This window comes from Thunnus maccoyii, chromosome 12, assembly GCF_910596095.1.
Source record: "Thunnus maccoyii chromosome 12, fThuMac1.1, whole genome shotgun sequence".
In the NCBI taxonomy this organism is placed as follows: Eukaryota; Metazoa; Chordata; class Actinopteri; order Scombriformes; family Scombridae; genus Thunnus; species Thunnus maccoyii.
Window position 1 is genome coordinate 16,900,174 of NC_056544.1, and position 21,118 is coordinate 16,921,291.

General features: G+C 40.9%; 1 protein-coding gene across 2 annotated transcripts; it reads left to right on the top strand.

The window, feature by feature from the left end:
* The first annotated feature begins 3,221 nt into the window (after positions 1 to 3,221).
* On the top strand, positions 3,222 to 20,219 carry dspa (desmoplakin a). 2 transcript variants are annotated; one of them, XM_042428686.1, is made up of 24 exons: positions 3,222 to 3,695; positions 4,842 to 4,926; positions 5,199 to 5,317; positions 5,684 to 5,828; positions 7,481 to 7,606; positions 7,802 to 7,861; positions 7,947 to 8,114; positions 8,245 to 8,349; positions 8,438 to 8,533; positions 8,629 to 8,754; positions 9,005 to 9,157; positions 9,296 to 9,450; positions 9,943 to 10,069; positions 10,229 to 10,415; positions 10,560 to 10,813; positions 10,966 to 11,147; positions 11,347 to 11,485; positions 12,133 to 12,326; positions 12,474 to 12,636; positions 13,071 to 13,154; positions 13,276 to 13,383; positions 13,648 to 13,746; positions 13,917 to 15,731; positions 16,456 to 20,219. In XM_042428686.1, exons 1-24 carry the CDS (start codon positions 3,439 to 3,441, stop codon positions 19,669 to 19,671), a joined length of 8,163 nt encoding a protein of 2,720 aa, XP_042284620.1. In that variant the 5' UTR covers positions 3,222 to 3,438; the 3' UTR covers positions 19,672 to 20,219. The 2 variants fall into 2 exon arrangements, with proteins under 2 accessions (XP_042284620.1, XP_042284621.1); XM_042428687.1 differs by having other exon boundaries at positions 3,228 to 3,695; positions 13,917 to 14,414.
* Positions 20,220 to 21,118: the final 899 nt, after the last annotated feature.

Sequence of the window (21,118 nt, forward strand, 5' to 3'; positions counted from 1 at the left end):
GCCTTGTTGTAAACATGTGATTGATAACTTTGGGGTTAATGTCAACTTCGATGGGTAGGGAGATCCAGAATCCCCGGTGTATGAATTTATGACCATGCAATAATATACAGTATACACACTACCACACCATTTACTGTAGGAGCCTTCAGTTAATCTCCTTGTAGATAAGCAAGTCTTGTATTAAATAAGGCGGTTAACAAAAAAGCTTTTCTAAGATTGTTGCTGAACACCTGCTGTTGTAGACTTGTCTCTCAATTGAGAAATTAGGCTCTGAGGCTGTAAGATTTTTGAGAATTTGGGAGAGTTCGATGACTTAAGAAGGAGTTTACCGTCTTATAATTACACACATGTTCCATAACTTTTATTTTTATACCATATTGCTTAATATTTGACTGTATGTAGAAAAAAAAAAGATGAATCACATTAAAATAATATCAAGGCATGTAGTATTTTTCACCAGGATTACATAACACTTGAAACTGTATTCTGACCATCATGTTGGGAAATCAAATTTACTGAGAGCAATTCAAACATTTCTTATTTAGGGTGGGGTTTCTGGACTCTAAAATCTTGGCTACAGACCTGCACAATATTACACCCTCCTTTTACCAAATGTATTTTTATTTGGTCAACGTCTTATAATAAACTAATCAACCGATAACAGAACCACCAATGGTGCTGCAATGTAATGGGGCAATGAAGAAATTACTCTCAAGTGTTGTACGAGTCTATGATTCAGTGGAAATTGTCTGAGGAGCCACCTGTATGTTAACAATCGGCTAGGGGACACTCAGATCAGGGCACAACATTAGTAAGTGAGACAATGTCAGTTGTCTGTACAATTTAATAAACCAGCTGTGAGATGATGTCATCACCAGTTTCTGGAAATGATATCATGCGTGCGTCTGCAAGTGTCAGCAGGTCCCACCGCCACAATGAGTCACTAGACATATCTTCAAGAGACAACTTGATGTGAAAGTTTTATTGAATTGCTTTTGATTAATCATATTTAAGTCACAGTTACTGGTGTGAGTCCTTTTAAGGATTAGTTTTTCATTCCAGATGTCAGTGTTAACACATGTTTGAGTGACAAACTCATTTTTGCAGCTAATCTCTTCACAGTGACCCCAACTGGATTCCAGAGTAGAAAGCAAACATTTTGTTAAATATTTACTCTCAAGCTGGGGAGAGACAAGGCTTTTACTTTTCCCCCCGTGACGCCCTGTGTACATCTGAATGAGTTATGATGACAGAGACTTTAGGTAAAAGAGAGACATAAAGGATAAAGGTGGCTTAGCCAAGGGTGGCTGCCCCATTGCATGATGATAGACAGGTATTACTAAATCCGACAAAAGGAACCATCCCTGCAGTATTTGCCACACCTCACTGTGACTGCTGAAACTCCCAGAAACATCCTTATCTTGCAGAACAAGAAAAAAACAATAAATTCTAATACTGACAGAAACAAAATCCCTGAACAAGTCAGTTGTGTGCCTGTGAGGTTTTCATATAATGAGGCCAAACCTTGTCTGTTGGAGAGAGCCTATAATTAATGGCCTGGTTCCAATTAACATTCACCATCTCATTATGCAGCAAGGTCCTACTGTTCAGTCCATCTCTTTTGGTGTGGGAGCAGACTAAGGTTTGGAAAATCAGACTTGCTCAGTCTTGCGGTGTGCTTTGTTTGGATATGGTGCATTGAGAGATTGAAAAAAAAGGAAGCATGTACAACAAACCCACCTGAGCTTAGTGGGGAATAAATGTAGGGTGTGTCTCTAGGGTGTGACCAGTGTGAGACTGGCCTTACAAGAAATTGTGGTTATAACAGATGAGATTGTCATCATTGAAAGTAAAAAATAATTACTATATGAGCGCAAACACGTCCTGCCGAGTTTGTCAAACACATGCATTCAAAACATTTGAATGTGATAAAGAAAAGTACTAACTCATAAACTAATGCTGGAATGGTATGAAAATGCTACTTTAGGGCGTTGGTTTCTTAAAGTTATCAGATCACTTCTTACCCCTGACTATGCTTCCCTGTCCTCCTATCCTTCTCTTTGTTCTCACACTTGTATGTGATGTAGTGGAGTAATGGTGTGTACAATTGCTATAGCTAAGAGTTATAACACCAGAGGGCACAATATGTCTTTCAGCATAGTCAACTTTTGTTTATTAAGAGCAAAGCATTTCAGGCGTTGTGCGGATTGCACAATTAAACCATCTCATCCATGGGATAATTGTTTACTCTTCAGTCAATTCACTCATTTTTATTTTTTTTACCAGCCCATTAAAAAAAAGAACAAAAAAACCCTGCCTCATACTGAGATTAGGTATGTGTGACCCTCCCTGCTCTGTGTCCATGTCCTCACACTCCCTTTCACTTTCCAAAAATCAGACACGCCTACTTGAATGTGTGTAGACAAACGGAGGGATAGTAGGGAGGTCAAGACAGAGTGAGAGTTAAAGGGGAAGGCACGGGTACATGAATATGTATAAAACACAAACTTAAACCAAAAAGAAGCAACTCTTCCAAAAAACTCGGTGTCACTTGGCTGTCAGTTTCAAGTAACCTCCTAAAACACTGAACTTTCAAATGAACTGACTCCTTTTGACCTCAAGAATGTTGAACCCAGGACTGCAAATTCTTTGCATAATTCTCTCCACTGGGGATAAAATGTGTTTTCTTTAATTGCTGTCAAATGGATCACTTGCCAACACTTGCCAAGTCCACATTGATCTGCAGCTAATTAGGTTCAGTGACCCCCAAAGGTCCTTAAAAGGACACTAGGTCCTCTGCAATAGTAAGAGGAATTGGTGTTTTTTGTTGTCAAATTGACTGGATGTTATTCCAGATGCTGGACATATAAAATAATCTATTTATTCTAATTAAATATTTCACAATATATGGGGTTCACCTTGCAATATAAGCAAATACAATAACACTACAAACAGTTTACTATGTCAGAGAGGAATAAACATCTCTGACATGATAAGCTGTCTCAAGATGTGCATATTCTATATAAGCTTATAGGGCATTTGGTGGTATTTCATAAATAACCAAGAATAACTGCAAATTAGCCAGTCACACTAACTTTATGTCACTTTCCCCAGCTATGTGTTTATTACATATCACAACATGTTAAACAATTATTGTGATCATCATCATCATTCAGTTATGATTGCAACATTACATTTCCATGAATTCTGCAGAATTGGATCTTCCCACACAGGCCAGTGGGTGCAGGAGTGTTTCGTAAACGCAACAAAGGTGTGGTTTCTAGCTTAGCCAAAACCGGCCAGCTTCCGTCTATTCACAGTAGACCATTATCTGCGCAACAGGAGACGGGGAGGGGAAACGCGCACGGTCTGTCCTTTGGACAGCAGAACAAAACAACTTTAAAACTATCTGAAAACATTTAAACTAACTTGGCAAAAATGAGTATGCACGGCGGCTCCACCACGAGACTGACCACCATGGGCCAGAGAAGTAATTCACGACCGGATTTGGCGAGTGCGAGTTTTAGAAACGAAGTGTTCAGCGGTGGAAACGGCTTCCAGGGGGATTACCAGACAGGGGACGGCGGATACAACTACACCTCCACCTTCTCTAGGAACTCCACGCACTACGGCACTGGGTTCGGAGGACAGAAGGGGCAAGTTAGCATGGGTGGAGGCGGAGGTGGTGGGATAAGGTAAGAGCCTCCAAATCACCTGTTGCTCTTGGATGAGTCAAATGGCGTGAAATAAACGCATACATTAGTCATTAAACGTAGCCCTAAGTGTACATGATTGCGACATTGTGACAAAGACGTTCAGGTTTTCCCTTCCAAAGAAAAATAGGGTAAAGTAAACTAGTATAATTATAAAATTAAAACACAAATTTAACACCTTTTTTTTTTTAGCTGTGTCGAACAAAGGTCCATACGAACCATTTTGGGGAAGCTTTGGAAAATTAAGTTATTATTTCTACCTTAAAAGAGTAAAAATGTCTCGGTAGTCCATTGAAAATTCACCATCGAAAAACACAGAACACTCTTCCGCTGCACAATATTGTGAATTACAGTAGAGGAAATAACACACACCCCTTACTGTATGTCTTCCCACTACTTTCATTCTTGGTTATGTCAGTGATGTGTCTGTTTTCAAACCTTTTTCTTTTTTAAAAAAAAAAAAAAAAAAAAAAAAAAAAAAAAAGATATTTCTAAGTGTTCCACTCATAGTGATCAAAGGTTGAAATAAAATACAGGATTTCATTCATGTGTAGGGAGGAGTTGCAAGTTTTCTTGTGGAGATAAAATTTGTGGCTGACAAAAGTTTGTTTGTTTTTTTTGCCATGGTGACCTTTACCGATTTTCCATGACACATAGCCAGACGTTCAAAGACAATAAATAAACTTGTGTTGAATTATGATGCGGGTTTGTGATGATTGTTTTAAGGGTATTCCACTTCAAGAACTAGTTGGTCCTTGCCTAAAATGTCATTGATTTTCACACGTATTTTGTATGCTATGATGTTCATCAAAAAAACTTTTCCATGAAGTTAAATAAACATTCACAAGCGTTCATTACAATTTAGTAACATTATAACTACATTAACAGTGGTGGTTTTTAAAACTTTAAAAAATCACCTTGCAGCATTTTTTTCAAGGCATACTATTGATGACATCCTTTACTGAACAATATCACATTTCCCAAAAATATTCAACAAATATCTTGAACGGGTTGTCTACGGTATATAGAAATGAGTAGCCTACTTAAAATACACTGATAGCTTTGTACTTTGTGAAGCATGTCTTTATATTTTCTCTTCACATTATTGTTTCTTTTTCTCTTGTGTAGTGTGCTGGGTATTCAGCAAAGGGCAGGGCACCTGACAGGCCAGTGTCAGGAGTACCTGCAGAAAGCAAAAATGACTCTCCAGGGTGTAAGTGCAACACACATATCACACTGAACATTACTGATCTCATATGCTTGTTTTGACCTCCAGCGGTAGGAGAATAATTAAAACAATAAGAAAATTGTTTGTTAATTATCTTATGTAGTTACGTTCAAGGTTTACCATTTTGTTGGCTGTACAAAAAACTGCATTATTAAAAGGATTTATTATTATGATATTATGAAAGCAGATGATATAATCAGCCACAGTGAGGTGATAAGTTTATATGAGGTCATTGTCTGTACTGTGTGACTGTGTAGGGGGGCTCAGCTGTGGAGGTGGAGAAGCTGATGATGATGGCTGCAGAATCCATGGAGCAGTTGAAGTCCTGTGGCAGAGAGCTGCAGCAATTGCGTGTCTCAAATGACATCTTCAGACAGTAAGACAAAGCGCAATGTGTGTGTGTGTGTGTGTGTGTGCGTGCGTGCGTGCGTGTGTCTTTGCAAGGTGCAGGCCTACAGCCCTGTGAGCTTGTGTACACTCTTTGCATGTTTGTGTTTGCATGTGGTCATTCATGACTGTATATAGACATGGATAGGTGGGGTTTAACGTGAATGAATAACATTCAGTTAAACGTCACATAGAATCTTTAATAAAGATAATAAATAAATATAGACGGATTGCAACACTGTAGAGTTCAGTGCCTGCCGGAGATTATTTTTATTCTGCCCCGCTGAGCCCTTTGAAGTTCAGTGTGCTCTTGGAAGATTCACAAAGTATTTCCCTTTTTTGTATAACTTAACAGTGTAGATCAGTTCCAGCACATGCACGGCGCTCTCCAACAGCAATTAAGTGGTGGTATGACCACAAGATGGAACAGGGGCAGTGTGGGCTCCGCCGAAGGGGGGAGGATCTTTAACGATGCCATGGCCTGGATTGCCCAGCAGAAGGTGAGATATTTGAGAACACAGTAAAAAAAAAAAAAAAAAAAAAGAATAGGGGTGATATTGTTGAAATCAATATCACAACAAGAATCTTTATTGATACATGTCACAATATTGTAAATGTATGCAAAATCACTCAGAAAATAGTCAGTTTGGTGTTTAATGCAATGACCTACTAAAACTTCAGTGACTGATTTTGTTAGTTTTTAGTTTGGACAAATGATAATACACATCTGTGTGAACTCGGACTCTATGCCCAGCAGTTTTTAACCTGTTTAGACAGGATGAATCATTGTGTCTGCATGTTTGCGCATGCATGTACGGGGCACAATAGTTTGCAGTTTTTTTTAGGTGAAGTGAGGAGGAGGGGGGGGGTGCACTTACCTTATCACTTATTCTGACCTCCTGTAACTGAAACCATCTGGACACGGTGCCAAAACCTGATCCGTGAGTGAAAGAGGCCAAGAGAGGTGCAGGAGAATTGGAACAAAGAGAGAAGGAAAGAGCGCTTCCATTTGAGAAAGCGAGACACAGAGAGAGAGAGGACGGCAGAAGGAGACAGAGCAGGGAGAGGAAGAGGGAGGCACCGTGGTTGATAAAGTTGCTGTGGAAGCAAGAGAAATGTAGAAGTAAAGGAGTGTGAAATCTGACACTTTCCTCTGAGTCAGTTGTTATGGGACAGGGCAGTTCGACATGCTCATGGGAAAACGCCCTTCTACTCCCTACCTTCCAAACCCTCCTACCCAACCAAAAACACACCCTGTCATTCTGTCAACTCGCCCTTCCATAGTTCCTCATTGACAGATTCCTCCTACAGTTAAATATAGAAACATTTCTTTACGTAATTTGCCTTTTGTCTCAGTCCTTTTACTTTTTTGCCGATTACAAAAGTCCCAAATTGGTAATATATCACCTGCTGACCTACTGCTTTTGTTTACACCCATTGTCTTATTGTTCTAGTGGTCATCCTTTGAGTCATTGCACTAACGTTTCAACGTTGTTAACCTTTTTGTTCTAGACAGTAACTGTAAAAGTTAGTCAGCTCAAAGTCTCTCAACAGCAGTGTTGTTTGTAGCTTCAGCCATGAAGGAAGGGAGTGGTGAGAGAACAAAAGCCGTGAGAGAGAAAAGAATGCAAGTAAAGAGCAGGGTCCGGCTGTGGTTGGTTTGCTAGCAGGGCTCTTATCAAAGCTGAGTGCTGCGAACAAGGGGGGAATACTTGGAATAGTTTCCTGCTTAACACTGGGTTTAATGATTAAATGCTGACACCTAGAGGGCAAAGAAGGGATGACATAGATTTAAGGATTGAATTAATAGCAGGGAAGATACTGTCTCTGTTGAGATTTAAAGAATAAGTCAGGCGATGTTGTGTTTTTCTCGTCAACTAATAACATGTAAAGACTAACTTAATTGATTTAACAAACAAGCATTGCCTGTGCAGCTAAAGTCTGATCAAACTTTTCTGTGCCATAGACCACCAAAACTGTTCAAAACACATCAGTGAAACACACTGTCGCACTGTATGACTTCTTCCTTCATTACCACGATCATGGGCACTGGAGTTTATTTTGAGTCAATCACATTAATTTTGACAATGTAATTCTGTTTAGCAGTAATTGCATTTCAAAAGGTAATAAACTATAATCCTTCATTTTGTAGCGTATGATTGAGACAGCTCCATGGGGGGATGACTCAGCCACCATAGAAAAGCAAATCATGACCCACAACAAAAACCACAGCTCTATCCAAAGGAGCCAGGAAGTAGACCGTGCCAGAGATGATCTGGTAAGTGACCTTTCTCTACCATTATACCCTGACTATAAAATCTTTTCACTCCTTGCAAAGTATACACCAATGATTTAAAGCTCTTAGTAATTGCCCTTAATGCTTATGCTTTAGATATTTATGCATCATGTGTACAGAATCCCAATATTGTCATTCTGTTTAAAACGGAGAAAAAAACAAAATCTCTTTTTTTAGAACATGAGGGGTGACAAGTACAACCTCTATACTTTGGAACAAGAGTGGGACAGCCTGCAGGTAAAAACAAACTCTTTTACCAAAATGTTTAGATTTGATCAGGCATTATCACCATATTCATTCATTTGCTATGCCTCTATCTCAGAAAATGTCCCACAGCCGTGTGAGTCAGCTGCGTGAACTTCAAGGCATCATCGAGGAGATCTCCCGTGCCATCATGTGGGTGAATGAGAAGGAGGAAGAGGAGCTTGTGTTTGACTGGGGAGACAAAAACATCGACCAGTATATCCCCAAGAAGCAAGAGAGCTACTCAGTAAGGATCTCTGACTGAACTCTTCTTTTACCCTGGTTGGGTGTTACTGTCTCAGTTTATGAATGTTACCATACAATATGTTGGTGCAAGGTGTGACGTTTTGTGTCCCTTACTTTCTGTTCTCTGACAGAGGCTGATGAGGGACCTGGAGGAGAAGGAGAAGGAGCTAAACAAGCTTAAAGTGAAAGCAGATGGCCTCGTGAACAACAACCATTCTGCCTCAGATAAGATTGAAGTAAGGTGTTTTTGTCTGAGTGTTTTTCTATCCTAATCAGCATATTAGTCAGTGCTTTTTGTACTGATAGCTGCGTGTGCACCCACAGGCCTACATGGACACCTTGCAGACCCAGTGGAGCTGGCTTCTCCAGATCACTAAGTGTATCCATGTTCATTTGAAGGAGAATGCTGCCTACAGTCAAGTAAGTGCTCCATCCAGTTGTTGCTCTTGTAAAAATAGAAACCAGGTATGTTTTCCTGTGAACACTGATCAAAACCTTTTTTCTGCCATCTTCAGTTTTTCAAGGAGGCCAATGAGACCTATGCGAAGCTGCAGAAGGTGCATGAGACTATCCGTAGCAAGTTCACCTGCGACAAGAACACCCCACTGGATAACCTTGGTGAACTCCTGAAAATCTTGGAGGTATTATACTCTATAAAATCCAGAACATACGTATTTCCCTGCAGCTGTGGAGCACAAATCACTGAACTGGTTGTAAATGGAACACTTCTGCATGTCTGCATGTTTCCATGTACACCCTACAATATGTTGTAGAGTTTTTCATTTTAAATTGACAAAAGGCAAAAAAAAACAAACAACAAAAACAAATCAGACTCCTGATGGTTGCAGTGGCTCAGTTGAGAACTTATATCTGATTTGTACATGTTCACAGAAAGAGAAGGAGCAAATCATGGAGAATAAGAGGCAGGTCCATAGTCTGGTCAACAAGTCTAAGTCTATTGTTAGACTGAAACCTCGCAACCCTGAGGAGAAGAGCACCAGCCCTGTCATAGTTCAGGCCTTATGTGACTTTAAACAAGACCAGGTGAGATATATGCTCTCTCTCTCTGTCTCTCTCTCTCACACACATGCACGTACACACACAAAGACACACAGGCACAGAGTATGAAGTTAAATATTGCAAGTGTAATTCAGTCTTTTGTCTTTTCATTTTGTGCTTCAGAGAGGGATTTTGAAAGGGAATGAGGGCATACTGAAGGATAACTCCCAGCGCAGCAAGTGGCTTGTGACAGGACCTGGAGGTCTGGACATGTTGATTCCCTCTGTGTGTCTGCTGATCCCCCCACCAAACCCACTCAGCATCGGCCTCGCCAACAAGTAAGAAAGATTTAGTGAAGATCAAACATGGCCTGCGAAAGTAATGTACAGATACTGGTTAGGGTAATTCAAATCCTCCCAGCTGAAACGAATTTATTCGGATTTTTTTAAATGTAATGTTGGTATTCATATATTGGATACATTGTGGGACCTCATATGTCCTGGAGCTATGAAAGGTTTTTGCTTTGTAATATATACAGTATTTCATTGACATTATCCAAAAAAGTGCTTTTATAAGCTTCAGGGATAAAAAAAAATACTCTTAACCCACAGAGGAGGAAGTAATAACATACTGTGTTATCATGTACTTTCCATATATTATGTCATATCTCACATAGCACATTTTAAGTGAAATGGAAACCCAATAAATGTACAAACATGCTTACATATTATCCAGTTGTGTTGTGTTGTGTAGTCTAGTAGTAATATCTGCTAGGTTTGCAGTTTCTCTTGAACTGAAGTGAGTGATTGATGGCTTGTGCTGTTCCCTAGGAATGAGCAGTATTATGAAGCCATCATGGGCATCTGGAATCAGCTCTACATCAACATCAAGAGTCTCATCTCGTGGCAGTATTGCGTCAAAGACATCAATTACATCAACACTCTCACGCTCAGCATGGTAAATATCATAATTAATGCATTAAAGCTCTTGGTTTTACTTTTAAAATGACTTATCCTTGTCATACCAAGCTCTCCGTCATCTGAAACAGTGTCTGCAGAAGTTTGCTCACCTCCTGTGTCTTTTGCTTAACGTGATCCCCTTTTAATTTTCTTGCAGCTGTCTAAGATGCGTCCTGAGGAGTACCGCAGTGTTATCAAAAGACTGGAGACTCACTACCAAGAGTTCCTGCGTACCAGCCAAGGTTCTGAAATGTTTGGGGAAGAAGACAAGAAAACCATCCAGAACCACTTTGATAACGCCCAGAGCCACTATGACACACTGATTATCCAGCTGCCTGCTTACAGTGAGTGTAAAATGTCTTTACCTTATCCTAAATTATCAGGGATCTATTGTCTTATTGTTTGTTAGTCCACTGAATTTGCAAAAATACTTTTATTTTTTTCCACTATAAATTGATATTCTCCAAATTTTCCTCTAACCAATAAAGGGGAAGAAGCAGTGAAGCCAGAGCCCCCAAAACAGGAAACAAAGCCTTCGACTCCCAAGATCCCCAAGACCAATGTCAGGATCGTTAACCAGGCTCCCGCACCCAGTTCTGCCCTCAGCCTCACCCTGCTTAATAGTCTGCAAGAACTTCGACGTAGGCTGGAGCTGGCTGAGTCTGGCCTCACCAGTCATCTCCACATTCCCCTGGGAGAAAACAGCGTGCACGAGTGCTCATTGCACATTCAGAAGCTGCAAGTATGTAACTTTTCATTTTATTTATTTTTTTGTGTAATTGTGAGTAATTAATTTGCGAAATACCACAGTGTACAAAATCAAGAAAATTATAGTACGATTTAAGGTAAAGATAAAGGACACTTTTTTTAATATCACATTGTGTTGATGTCCAGACTGTGCACCAAGATTTGGACTCAATTCATGATGAGTACCTGCGGATCAGAGAACATATTATAAAGCAGCTAGAAGGGATGCCTGCAGACTCCGAGCAGGCCAGGTTTCTCCGCTCTGAACTGGAAATCATCAACCTAAAACTGGGAGGCCTGCAGGGTCTCTACTCAGTCTACCTTCAAAGGTATGCTTCTTTTTAATTTAACTATGTCACCTTTTTGTTTATTCCACAATGTTTGACTAAATAAAACAAATTGGCACTCTAACAAACATGCAGAAAAATGGAGTAAACACAGTGACAAGACTTTTCATCTCATTAAATGTAGTGAAAGCAATTTGCAAGAGGAAATGGATTTAATGTTATAACTGTGTGTCTTCAACAGACTGTCTGCTTTAAAGGGCTTGCTCCAGAGCCTTCTTCAGGTGGAGGATATCATTAAAGTCCATGAGGCTCGACTGACAGAGAAGGACACCACCTCTCTGGACCTCCGGGAGGTGGATAACTATCGGAGCACACTAAAGGTTTGACACACTTTTTATATTTAGTTTAAACTGCAGTCGCTTGCTTTCTAGTTTCAAAACATAAAACAGTGTAGAACAATAATACTCATAATTAATTAGCAGTACCTAATTAGCCTCTTCATCCTCTTTGGGACATTAGGCCACAATTAGTAGTACATCACCACCAAAACTTGAACATAGAAGTTCACTCTTGACCTTTGAAACAGTAAGTGTGGCAAAATAACTCAAAGGTCCACTTATTAGCTTTTTTCCGAGATTTCAACATTCACAGAGATTTTACATGACAGAGGTTCCACATTTAAGTCACATGACAAACCTTAGCCAGTTCTGTTTGCTGATGAACACAATGACATTTTGGTTTGAGTTGAGATTATTTTGTTGCACAATTAAGAAACTGTTTATGGATATAAACAAAAACAGGAAAGACAGGAATTTCTGTTTTTGAATTACTGCTAATTACGTGACAAATCATGGTACTCTATCACATTTATGCAAAAACATATAAACATCCAATATCCAATAATCCATTAGGCAAACATTTGCACAATTCTGAAAAATGTCCTGATACAGCCAGATATATTAAAGGGATAGCTCAGTATGGCAAAATCCAACAGTTGACAATCTATTTTTGCATTTCTCTATCAAAGCAAATGAAGAGTGATCTGGAGCAGAGAAGAGACTTGCTGACATCTATGGAGTCTGACCTGGCTAAAGCAGTACACTGGAACAGTCAAATCTCTGAGTCTTTCCACAAGTGTGACGTGGACTTGTCCAAGTACTCAGAGCTGGTAGGCCAGATGTCTGACCGTTGGCGACGCATCCAAACCCAGATTGATAGCAGGTAGGAAAGTTTGTACATGTACACACACTCTTTTTCAGTTTTCATACCAATGGATATTTCTCATTGTCCTGCATTCGTCATTTCTGGAAACAAAACTAAAAACATCCCCTCAAAACCTTCCTCTTCCTCCCACTCTTTCCTCCACAGAGTGTGGGACTTGGAGAAACAGGAGAAACAGCTGAAACATTACCAGCAGAGCAGCACTTCCCTGGAACAGTGGATAGACAATGCCAGGAAGCGCCAGGATAACCTTCAGACGGTTAAGCTCAGTGACATCCAGACCCTAATGGATCATCTTAACCAACAGAAGGCACGTCTTTCCTTGTTTACATCAACATATTGTATTTAATAATAGGTTTGAACTTAACTGAATTGATTTTGAACTAGAAATATCCATCATTTACACTTCAGTCGAGATGTGGACACTAGTGTAGGTGTGGATTTTAAGCAAAATACAATAGCGTAAGTGGAAATGGTTGCAAAAAAAGTTTCAAGTTTACTTATTAGATCTGATTTACAAACCCTTAATAGAGAGAAAAAAGCAAATCCAAAGAAATTATCGGGCTGCCTTTGAATTAGTTAAAAGATGAAAACGTGTTTTTGTTGAGTAACAGCTTATAATAATGTCATTAGAGTTCTTATATAATAAAGTGGAATGTAAAGTAATGGATGTTTTAGAAGAAGCACAGACAAGACAGTCTGATGAAATCTGTGAATTTAATGCCCCCTTTGTGTACCGTACAGGCACTTCACACTGAAATTAAAGGGAAGAAGGAGAAAGTAGAGGATGTGCAGAAAAACGCAGATACCTGTGCTGCCTCTATAAAGGTTGGTAGTCAATTCATGTCTGCACTGTTTCAATTTGAAATATATTTATACATATTGACAAGCTGGCAAAACTAAGTATGATATAAAATAATGAAGTCGATATTGTGTTGTGTGCATTCAGGACTATGAGCTGCAGCTGGCTTCCTACAGTTCAGGCCTAGAAACTCTGCTTAATATTCCCATCAAGAGAACAATGCTGCAGTCCCCTGCTTCTGTGGTCAGACAAGAGGTATGAGCACCGGCTCTCAATTAAGTCACTCTAATCCAATTTTTAATAATATTTATACACAAAATGATACAAGTTATTATGTATTTAAGTAATTATTATCTGTTTATTAAATATAATCTAAACCATTGTCTTTCTTTTGTATTATGAGCTTGTGTAATTTAAACCTTAAACCCTTAATTACATGTGTCATTTAAAGATCTCACTGCTATGTTATTAAAACGTGAACATACATCAGTATTCATCCACTAATTTTGACTCCATCAGGCGGCTGACCTGCAGTCCCAGTACATTGAGCTACTTACTCGCTCAAGTGACTACTACAAGTTCCTAGGGGAATTGCTGAAGAACATGGAAGAGCTGAAGGTAGATTTGTATGATGCCATTTAAGACATCATTGTTTCTGTAATTCAATAATATTGTGTTAGTAAAATAAATACTATGATAAACATAAGATAAATGAACAAATAGGTTTGTTTGACAATGTGAACATAGGTGACTGAGGCTCCTCCTGTTTTTGTCATTGCTGTCCCCAGATCAGGAACACCAAGATTGAGATGCTGGAGGAGGAACTGAGACGTCTTAAGGAGGACCTCCAGGATCGTAACCAGAAAAACAAATCTCTGGAGGATGCTTTGGCCCGCTACAAGCTGGAACTCACTCAGTCAAAAGAACAGCTCATTTCTATGGAGGAAGTGAAAAGAACCACAGCAATGCAAGTGAACGCTGCCAAGGAGAGCCTGGGCAGTACACACAACCAGATTCAAGATCTTACGGACCAGCTGACACGCATTAAATACCAGCTGGAAGAAGAGAAGAGGAAAAAAAGACTGGCAGAGGAGCGCTACACCAGCCAACAAGAAGAGTATGAGGCCGCTGTCCGCCGCAGACAGAAAGAACTTGAAGAACTTAACTGGAACAAGATTGACTTGGAAAAGGCTGTGAAGGACAAGGAACGTGAAGTGGAGAGGATGAAGATACTGTTAGAGGAGGAGGCAGCACGTCGACGAAATGCTGAAACAGATATCTCAAAGGTAAGAACACAGTGCACCCAGGAGATTAATCAGCTTAAACAGACACACGAGACAGAGATCAACATTAACAAGACGACGATCCTGAAAGTCTCACAACAGAAAGAAGAAGACACAACAGAACTGAGACTGCAATGTGACAGACTCACTGCTGAGAAGAGAGATCTAGAAGAGGAGCTGAGGAGACTGAGACAATCAGTTGCTCACACAGAAGAGAGGAAAAACAGAGCAGAGCAGGAGGTCAGCCAGCAGAGGGCCTCAGTGACAAAAGAGACAAGGATTCGCAGTGAGCTGGAGGTGCAGCTGAGAACGCTCATGCAGCAGAGAGGAGAGGATGATCTCAAACTAAAGGAGGCCACCACAAACAATCAGGAAAAGAGCAGGCAGATCAGCATACTAACATTTAATCTGGAAGAGGAAGTGAAGAAGAGGAAAGCTCTGGAACTGGAAATAAGTCACTTGAAAAAGGCTGAGGCAGAGCTGAAAGCAAAGAACACCTCCTATCTGGAGGCAATCAACAAGCTTAAAGTGTCTGAGCAGGAGACTCGCATCACCAGAGTGGAGCTGGAGAAGCAGACCAGTGAGAAAACCAAGGTTGAGCAGAGTTGTGCCAGGCTGCAGAGCCGTATCCGGGAACTTCAGTGCTCTCTGGATGGGACGGAAGCTGAGTTGGAGAAGCAAAAGAAAGCAAACCAGGAGGAGTTCACACGTAGAAAGAGAATGGAGGCCGAGTTGGAGAGGGTGACACACACCTGCAGAGAGCACACCACCACAATTAACACCCTGAAATCAATCCAGATAGAGACTTCCACCTCTAGTAAGAAGTATGAGCACGATCTGAGGGACCTCCAGGAGGCCCTGGACAAGAGCCTAAGAGAGCATAAAGTCACCAAAGAGGAACTGGCAGCTGCAACTGCTGAGCTGAAGACACTGAAACAGAAGCTCCAGCAAGAGCAGGCCCGGATTCATGAGCTCAACCAACGTAATGAGAGTCTGTATAAGACCATTGAAGAGAAGAGCCGCCAGCTTAACGATTACACTACTGAGATTGAAAAGCTGAAGACTCTGACACAGAACCTGACAAAGGAGAGACTGCGGTTGGAGGAGGAGCTGAGGGCAGTTAGACAGGAGAGAGATGAGCTAAAACTTAGCAAAGACACCATTGACGGAGAAAGTGCCACTCAAATCTCAGCACTGCATGTCCAGCTTCAGAGTAGCAACAAGAGGACATCAGAGCTCCAGGCTCTCATCAATGACCTGACCAAGGAGAGAGAAAAGCTTAAAATGGAAATAGACAAATTCCAAAAGCAATCGATCGAGGTATATTTGATTGCACTGAAGGATCATCTCCACATAATTCAATTAATTTCATATTTTGGTTGCTTTTGCATGTGCAGGTGCATTAAGACTGAGGCTGATTTCAAACTAGTCCTGTTGTATCTGATGACAGAACTCAAGATTACTTATTTTAGGGATTTTGCATGAATTTTCTTTCTTACTAAATGCTTTTACTTAGATATGCATGCCTATTACACTTTTATACTACATTATGCCACTAAATTTAATTAATACTTTAATAATAATCACTTATTTAATCACAATATTAGGGATCCCTGGATTAGCCATAGAGAGAAAAAATATATATATTGAGGCCATGTTTTACTACATCAAGCACTTGAAATGCTATTGCATGTGCACAAGATAGCCCACTCCGGGGCTCTGTACAATATACTAACTCATTGTAGAGATGTATGCACACATCTATACATATTTACAGTATCAGTTGGTTCCTGCAGTACTGACAACTGAGGGACATGTAATTGTGTCAATCAGAAATTAAACAGACTTTTATATAAATGTTATATGTTCATAAGCTCTGATAACAAACTGCTAAGAAAAGTTCCCTTGTGTACCCCTCAGAATAATTAATTCATTAATTAGAGTTGTAATTGTAGCTTTTTTGCAAATGTGGCTTTTTGCTCTGTGCATCACTTGCTGGCGTTTTTGTATAGACATAATAACGTGTTGTCTTATCTCTCCACAGACATCCATGATCGTGCATGAGTCCCAGAGCCAATACAGTGAGCTGCTGCTGGAGAAGGATGGTCTGCTATCCAAGCTTAAACTGCTGGAGCAAGACAAAAACCGTTGTCAGCGCCTAGAAGAGGAGCTCACCCGCATCAAGCTCACGCTAGAGACTGAGCAACGCAACAAACAGCGCCTACAGGATGAAAAAAATGCCATCCATAAGGATTTCACCTATATGAAGAGCCAGTATGAGCTCAAAGATAACCAGATTAGGCAGTGTGATTCAGACAGAGACAGGGCTGATCGAGAGAGGCTCTCCCTGAAGAATGAGATTGAGAAGCTTATGAGGGAGTTAAAGAGTGTTGAGGAGAGGTACAAGAGCCAACTATTGATCTCTCAAAAGGAAGCATCAGACCTGGCTCTCAAGAGGGATGCCCTGGAGAGAGAGATACAGAGGCTGCAGCAGAGACCCATCACTTCATGCAGGCAGACCCAGACAGATCAGATGGTCCCAACAATTGATCCTTCCAAGCTGTTATTTGATGGGGTACGCCGCAAAGTCACAGCACACCAGCTTTGTGACTGTGGTATAATCAGTAAAGCCACCCTAGACCAGCTCCTAAAGGGAAAAAAGACAGTGGATGAGGTTGCTGTGGACATCCAACTTAGTCTCAAGGGTACTGGCGTTATTGCTGGCATGACAACAGGTTCTCAAGGGAAAATGCCATTCACTGAAGCCAAAAACAAGAACCTCCTCAGCCCAGAAAGCGCACTCATGCTCCTGGAAGCTCAAGCAGCAACAGGCTACATAGTGGACCCCACTTTTAATGAGAAGATGCCTGTGGATACTGCCTGTTCCAGAGGGATTGTGGATACAAAAGACAGAGACACCTTGGCCACAGCTGAAGCAGCGAGCACAGGTTTCAGAGATCCATACACTGGCAAAGTCTTATCTGTGGGCCAGGCTTGCAAACAGGGCCGAATGGACAAAGAGACAGCCATCCGCTTGCTCCAGGCTCAGGAGTCTGTCGGAGGAATATTGGACCCTGTTCTGAGTGTGTTCCTGCCAAAAGATCTGGCTTTGGATCGCAATCTTATTGATGAGGAGCTCTACAGGGCATTGAACAAAAAATCCACCTGCTACCTGGATCCAGCAACAGGAGAGAAGATAAGCTACAGTGACCTTAGGAAGAAGTGTACAGTGGAACGCGTGTCTGGATTGCTTCTGCTCCCTGGCCCAGAAAAGCCCATGACAGTAAAGGGTCTCCGTGGGGAAGTCTCTGTTGCAGAGCTCGTCCAATCTGAACTTCTGGATGAAACTGACTTGAAGAAGTATAATCAGGGTAAGCTCACCAGCAAAGATATTGAAGACAAGCTGAAGTCCTATCTCCATGGCTCCACCTGTATTGCAGGGATCTATGATGAGGCCAATGACAGAATAATGCCCTTCTATCAGGCAATGAAGGAAGGTCTGCTCATGAGAGGAACCACCCTGGAGCTTCTTGAGGCCCAGGCTGCATCTGGGTTCATTGTTGATCCAGTCAACAATGTCTTCTTGACAGTGGAGGAGGCTGCAAAGAGAGCCCTTATAGGAAAAGAGTTCAAGAACAAGCTGTTGTCTGCAGAGAAGGCTGTAACTGGATACAAAGACCCAGCCACAGGAATAACAATCTCCCTCTTCCAGGCTATTGAGAAAGATCTTATTGAGAAAGGTCATGGAATCCGTCTGCTTGAGGCCCAAATTGCCAGTGGTGGAATTATTGACCCCAAACAGAGCCACCGTATTGATGTTGGTGTTGCCTATAAAAGGGGATATTTTGATGAGGAGATGAATGAGATTCTAACCTATGAAGGAGATGACACAAAAGGGTTCTTTGACCCTAATACCAAGGAGAACCTGACATATCTTCAGCTGAAGGCCAGGTGCATCACAGATGACAAAACAGGCCTGATACTCCTGCCACTAAAAGACAAGAAGAAGCCCCAGAAGTCAGAAGAGAGCCGTACCAATGTCCTTCGCAAGAGGCGGGTTGTGATCGTCGACCCAGACACTGGGCTGGAGATGTCAGTGAGGGAGGCCTATCACCGGGAGCTAATTGATTATGACACTTTCCTGGACTTGTCGGAGCAGGAGTGCGAGTGGGAGGAAATAACTATCAAGGGGTCAGATGGTTCTGCACGTTTGGTGATAGTGGATAGGAAAACAGGAACCCAGTATGACATCCAGGAGTGCCTGGACTGTGGTATCATTGACCAGAAGTCTTTGGATCAGTATCGAGCTGGAAAACTAACCTTGACGCAGTTTGCCGACCAAATTACCAGCAGAACCAGCTGCAGCGAGTTGACCATTTCAGCCAGCAATGTTGATGACGTGGTCACCTGCAGCAGTCCCAGCCCAACCTCTCCTACCGTTCGCAAACGCTTCAATAGTATTTCTATTACGGTCTCTCCCCCAGAGATGTTTGATGACCAGAGTCCTGTGGCGGCCATATTTGACACAGAGACTTTGGAGAAGATAACTATTCCAGAGGGGCAGCGAAGAGGCATAATTGATACTATTACAGCGCAGAGGCTGCTGGAGGCCCAGGCTTGCACCGGGGGCATTATCAACCCTGCCACTGGTGAGAGACTGTCGCTGCAGGATTCTGTCCATCAGAGCATCATTGATGAAAGCATGGCCACTAAGCTGAAACCTGCCCAGAAAGCCTATGTTGGATTTGAGGATGTGAAGACTAAAAGAAAGATGTCTGCAGCAGAGGCAGTGAAGGAGACATGGTTGCCTTATGAGGCTGGCCAGAGATTTTTGGAGTTTCAGTACCTGACAGGAGGCCTGATTGAGCCTGGCTCTGGACGTCGCATTACTATTGAAGAGGCTATCCGCAGAAGTTGGCTAGATGGTAAAGGAGCCCAGAAGCTTCAAGATACACGCAACCACCAGAAGAACCTAACCTGTCCCAAGACCAAACTGAAGATCTCCTACAAGGAAGCCATGGACAGCTGCATGGTGGAGGAAAGCAATGGTATGAAGATGCTACAGGCCACCTCAATGTCCACCAAGGGAATCAGTAGCCCTTACAATGTCTCTAACCCAGGATCTCGCTCTGGGTCCAGGGCAGGTTCCCGTACCGGCTCCAGAAGTGGATCTCGTAGAGGCAGTGTGGATTACTCATCTTACACCTATAGCTTCTCTTCCAGCAGCAGCACCACCTATAGCTCCAACACTAATTCTTAATGCACTGCATAGAATAAGAAGGGAACTAGTCATTACTAGCTGTTCCTTTGCAATTTGAGTAATATTTTAACAGTTTGCTTTTCTACAAGTTTTTTCTGCTACCTATGAGATTTTGAAAAGTTTGTTTAAATGCTGAATCTGATTTGTTTTTTTGTTAGCAGTTTTTGGTAATTTGGTGTTTCATTAATGCTGAGTATAATTAATGCTTATTTTCTAATGCACACGTGTTAAATGAATATATTTGTCACAGCTCATCTTAATATATGGCTTTTTTAGAATGTAACATTTTGTTATTTTAAAATATGCTTGTTGACCCTGGCTTCAGCATGCTCTCACAATTAATTGAGATATCTTTTATTCATAGTTTATTGTAGCTTGACTCATACTGTCTTTTATCTTTTAGAAAAATGTTAAATGATAATTGCAAATGCTATTGTTTGGCTTAAAATACTGACTTGACAAAGTAATGATCAATTATAAAAAAAAAAATCTTTGCCACTAAAATGTCATTCATATGTGATTTGCAAAAATAAAGATATCATTACAAATTTGGTTCATTCATTTACCTCCTGGATAGCTCAGTTTATTTGTACCAAAAGCAGTTCCCATTGTTACCAGTGGATGGCGCTAATTGTCATGCTTAAACTATTTAATTGCAAACCTGTTTGTTCACCACAGCACATTTGACATTTTACCATTGGTATAAAAAAGAAAATTGCACACTTTGGCTTAGTTTAATATTGGTAGGATTGTAGTATTTACAACTTTTAACACGCTTAAAGGGAGATTCACCAGTAATACATGAGCTGTCCCATTTGAAATTTGACTTAGTCCACAAGGCCTTACCCAAACACATAAATTCTCAAGCCAGTTTCTCTTGTGCCCTAAAGATAATTAACGTGTTCAGACACCATTTGAGAGTCAGACATACATTTATGATCATTAATATGATCATTTGAACTAATGAGTCAATTATTTATGAAGTCATTTTGAATAATGGGCTACATTCCATCAAAATGTGGTAAACTCTACAGTTGCATACGCACCAGAGTAAAGCAACATTTTTTTTTATTTACAGAGAATTTTGAACATAAAAATGACATATATAAAGCAAGCTTTTTAGGCAATTTGTGGTTTTGGATTGTATAAATAAAACTGACTTGACCAGACTTGAAACACTAATCACTAGTCTTAATTTTAGGTGATGTAGGCATAATCAAGTTTTAGCTGCGCCAAAACAAACAAAAAAAATAATAAAATAAAATTCTATGTTCTGATAGAATGGACAAATTCATGAACCAAATATCAAATAATGCCACGACTTCTATCGTTTATTTTGCAGTCTCCACATATTCAGTGGTGAGTTTTTGGGGGGTCCATGGGGGGTTGCTGGAGGAAGTCTCCGTCTGCGTGTGAGGGGTAAGGGTGAGAACAAATGGAGAGAGGC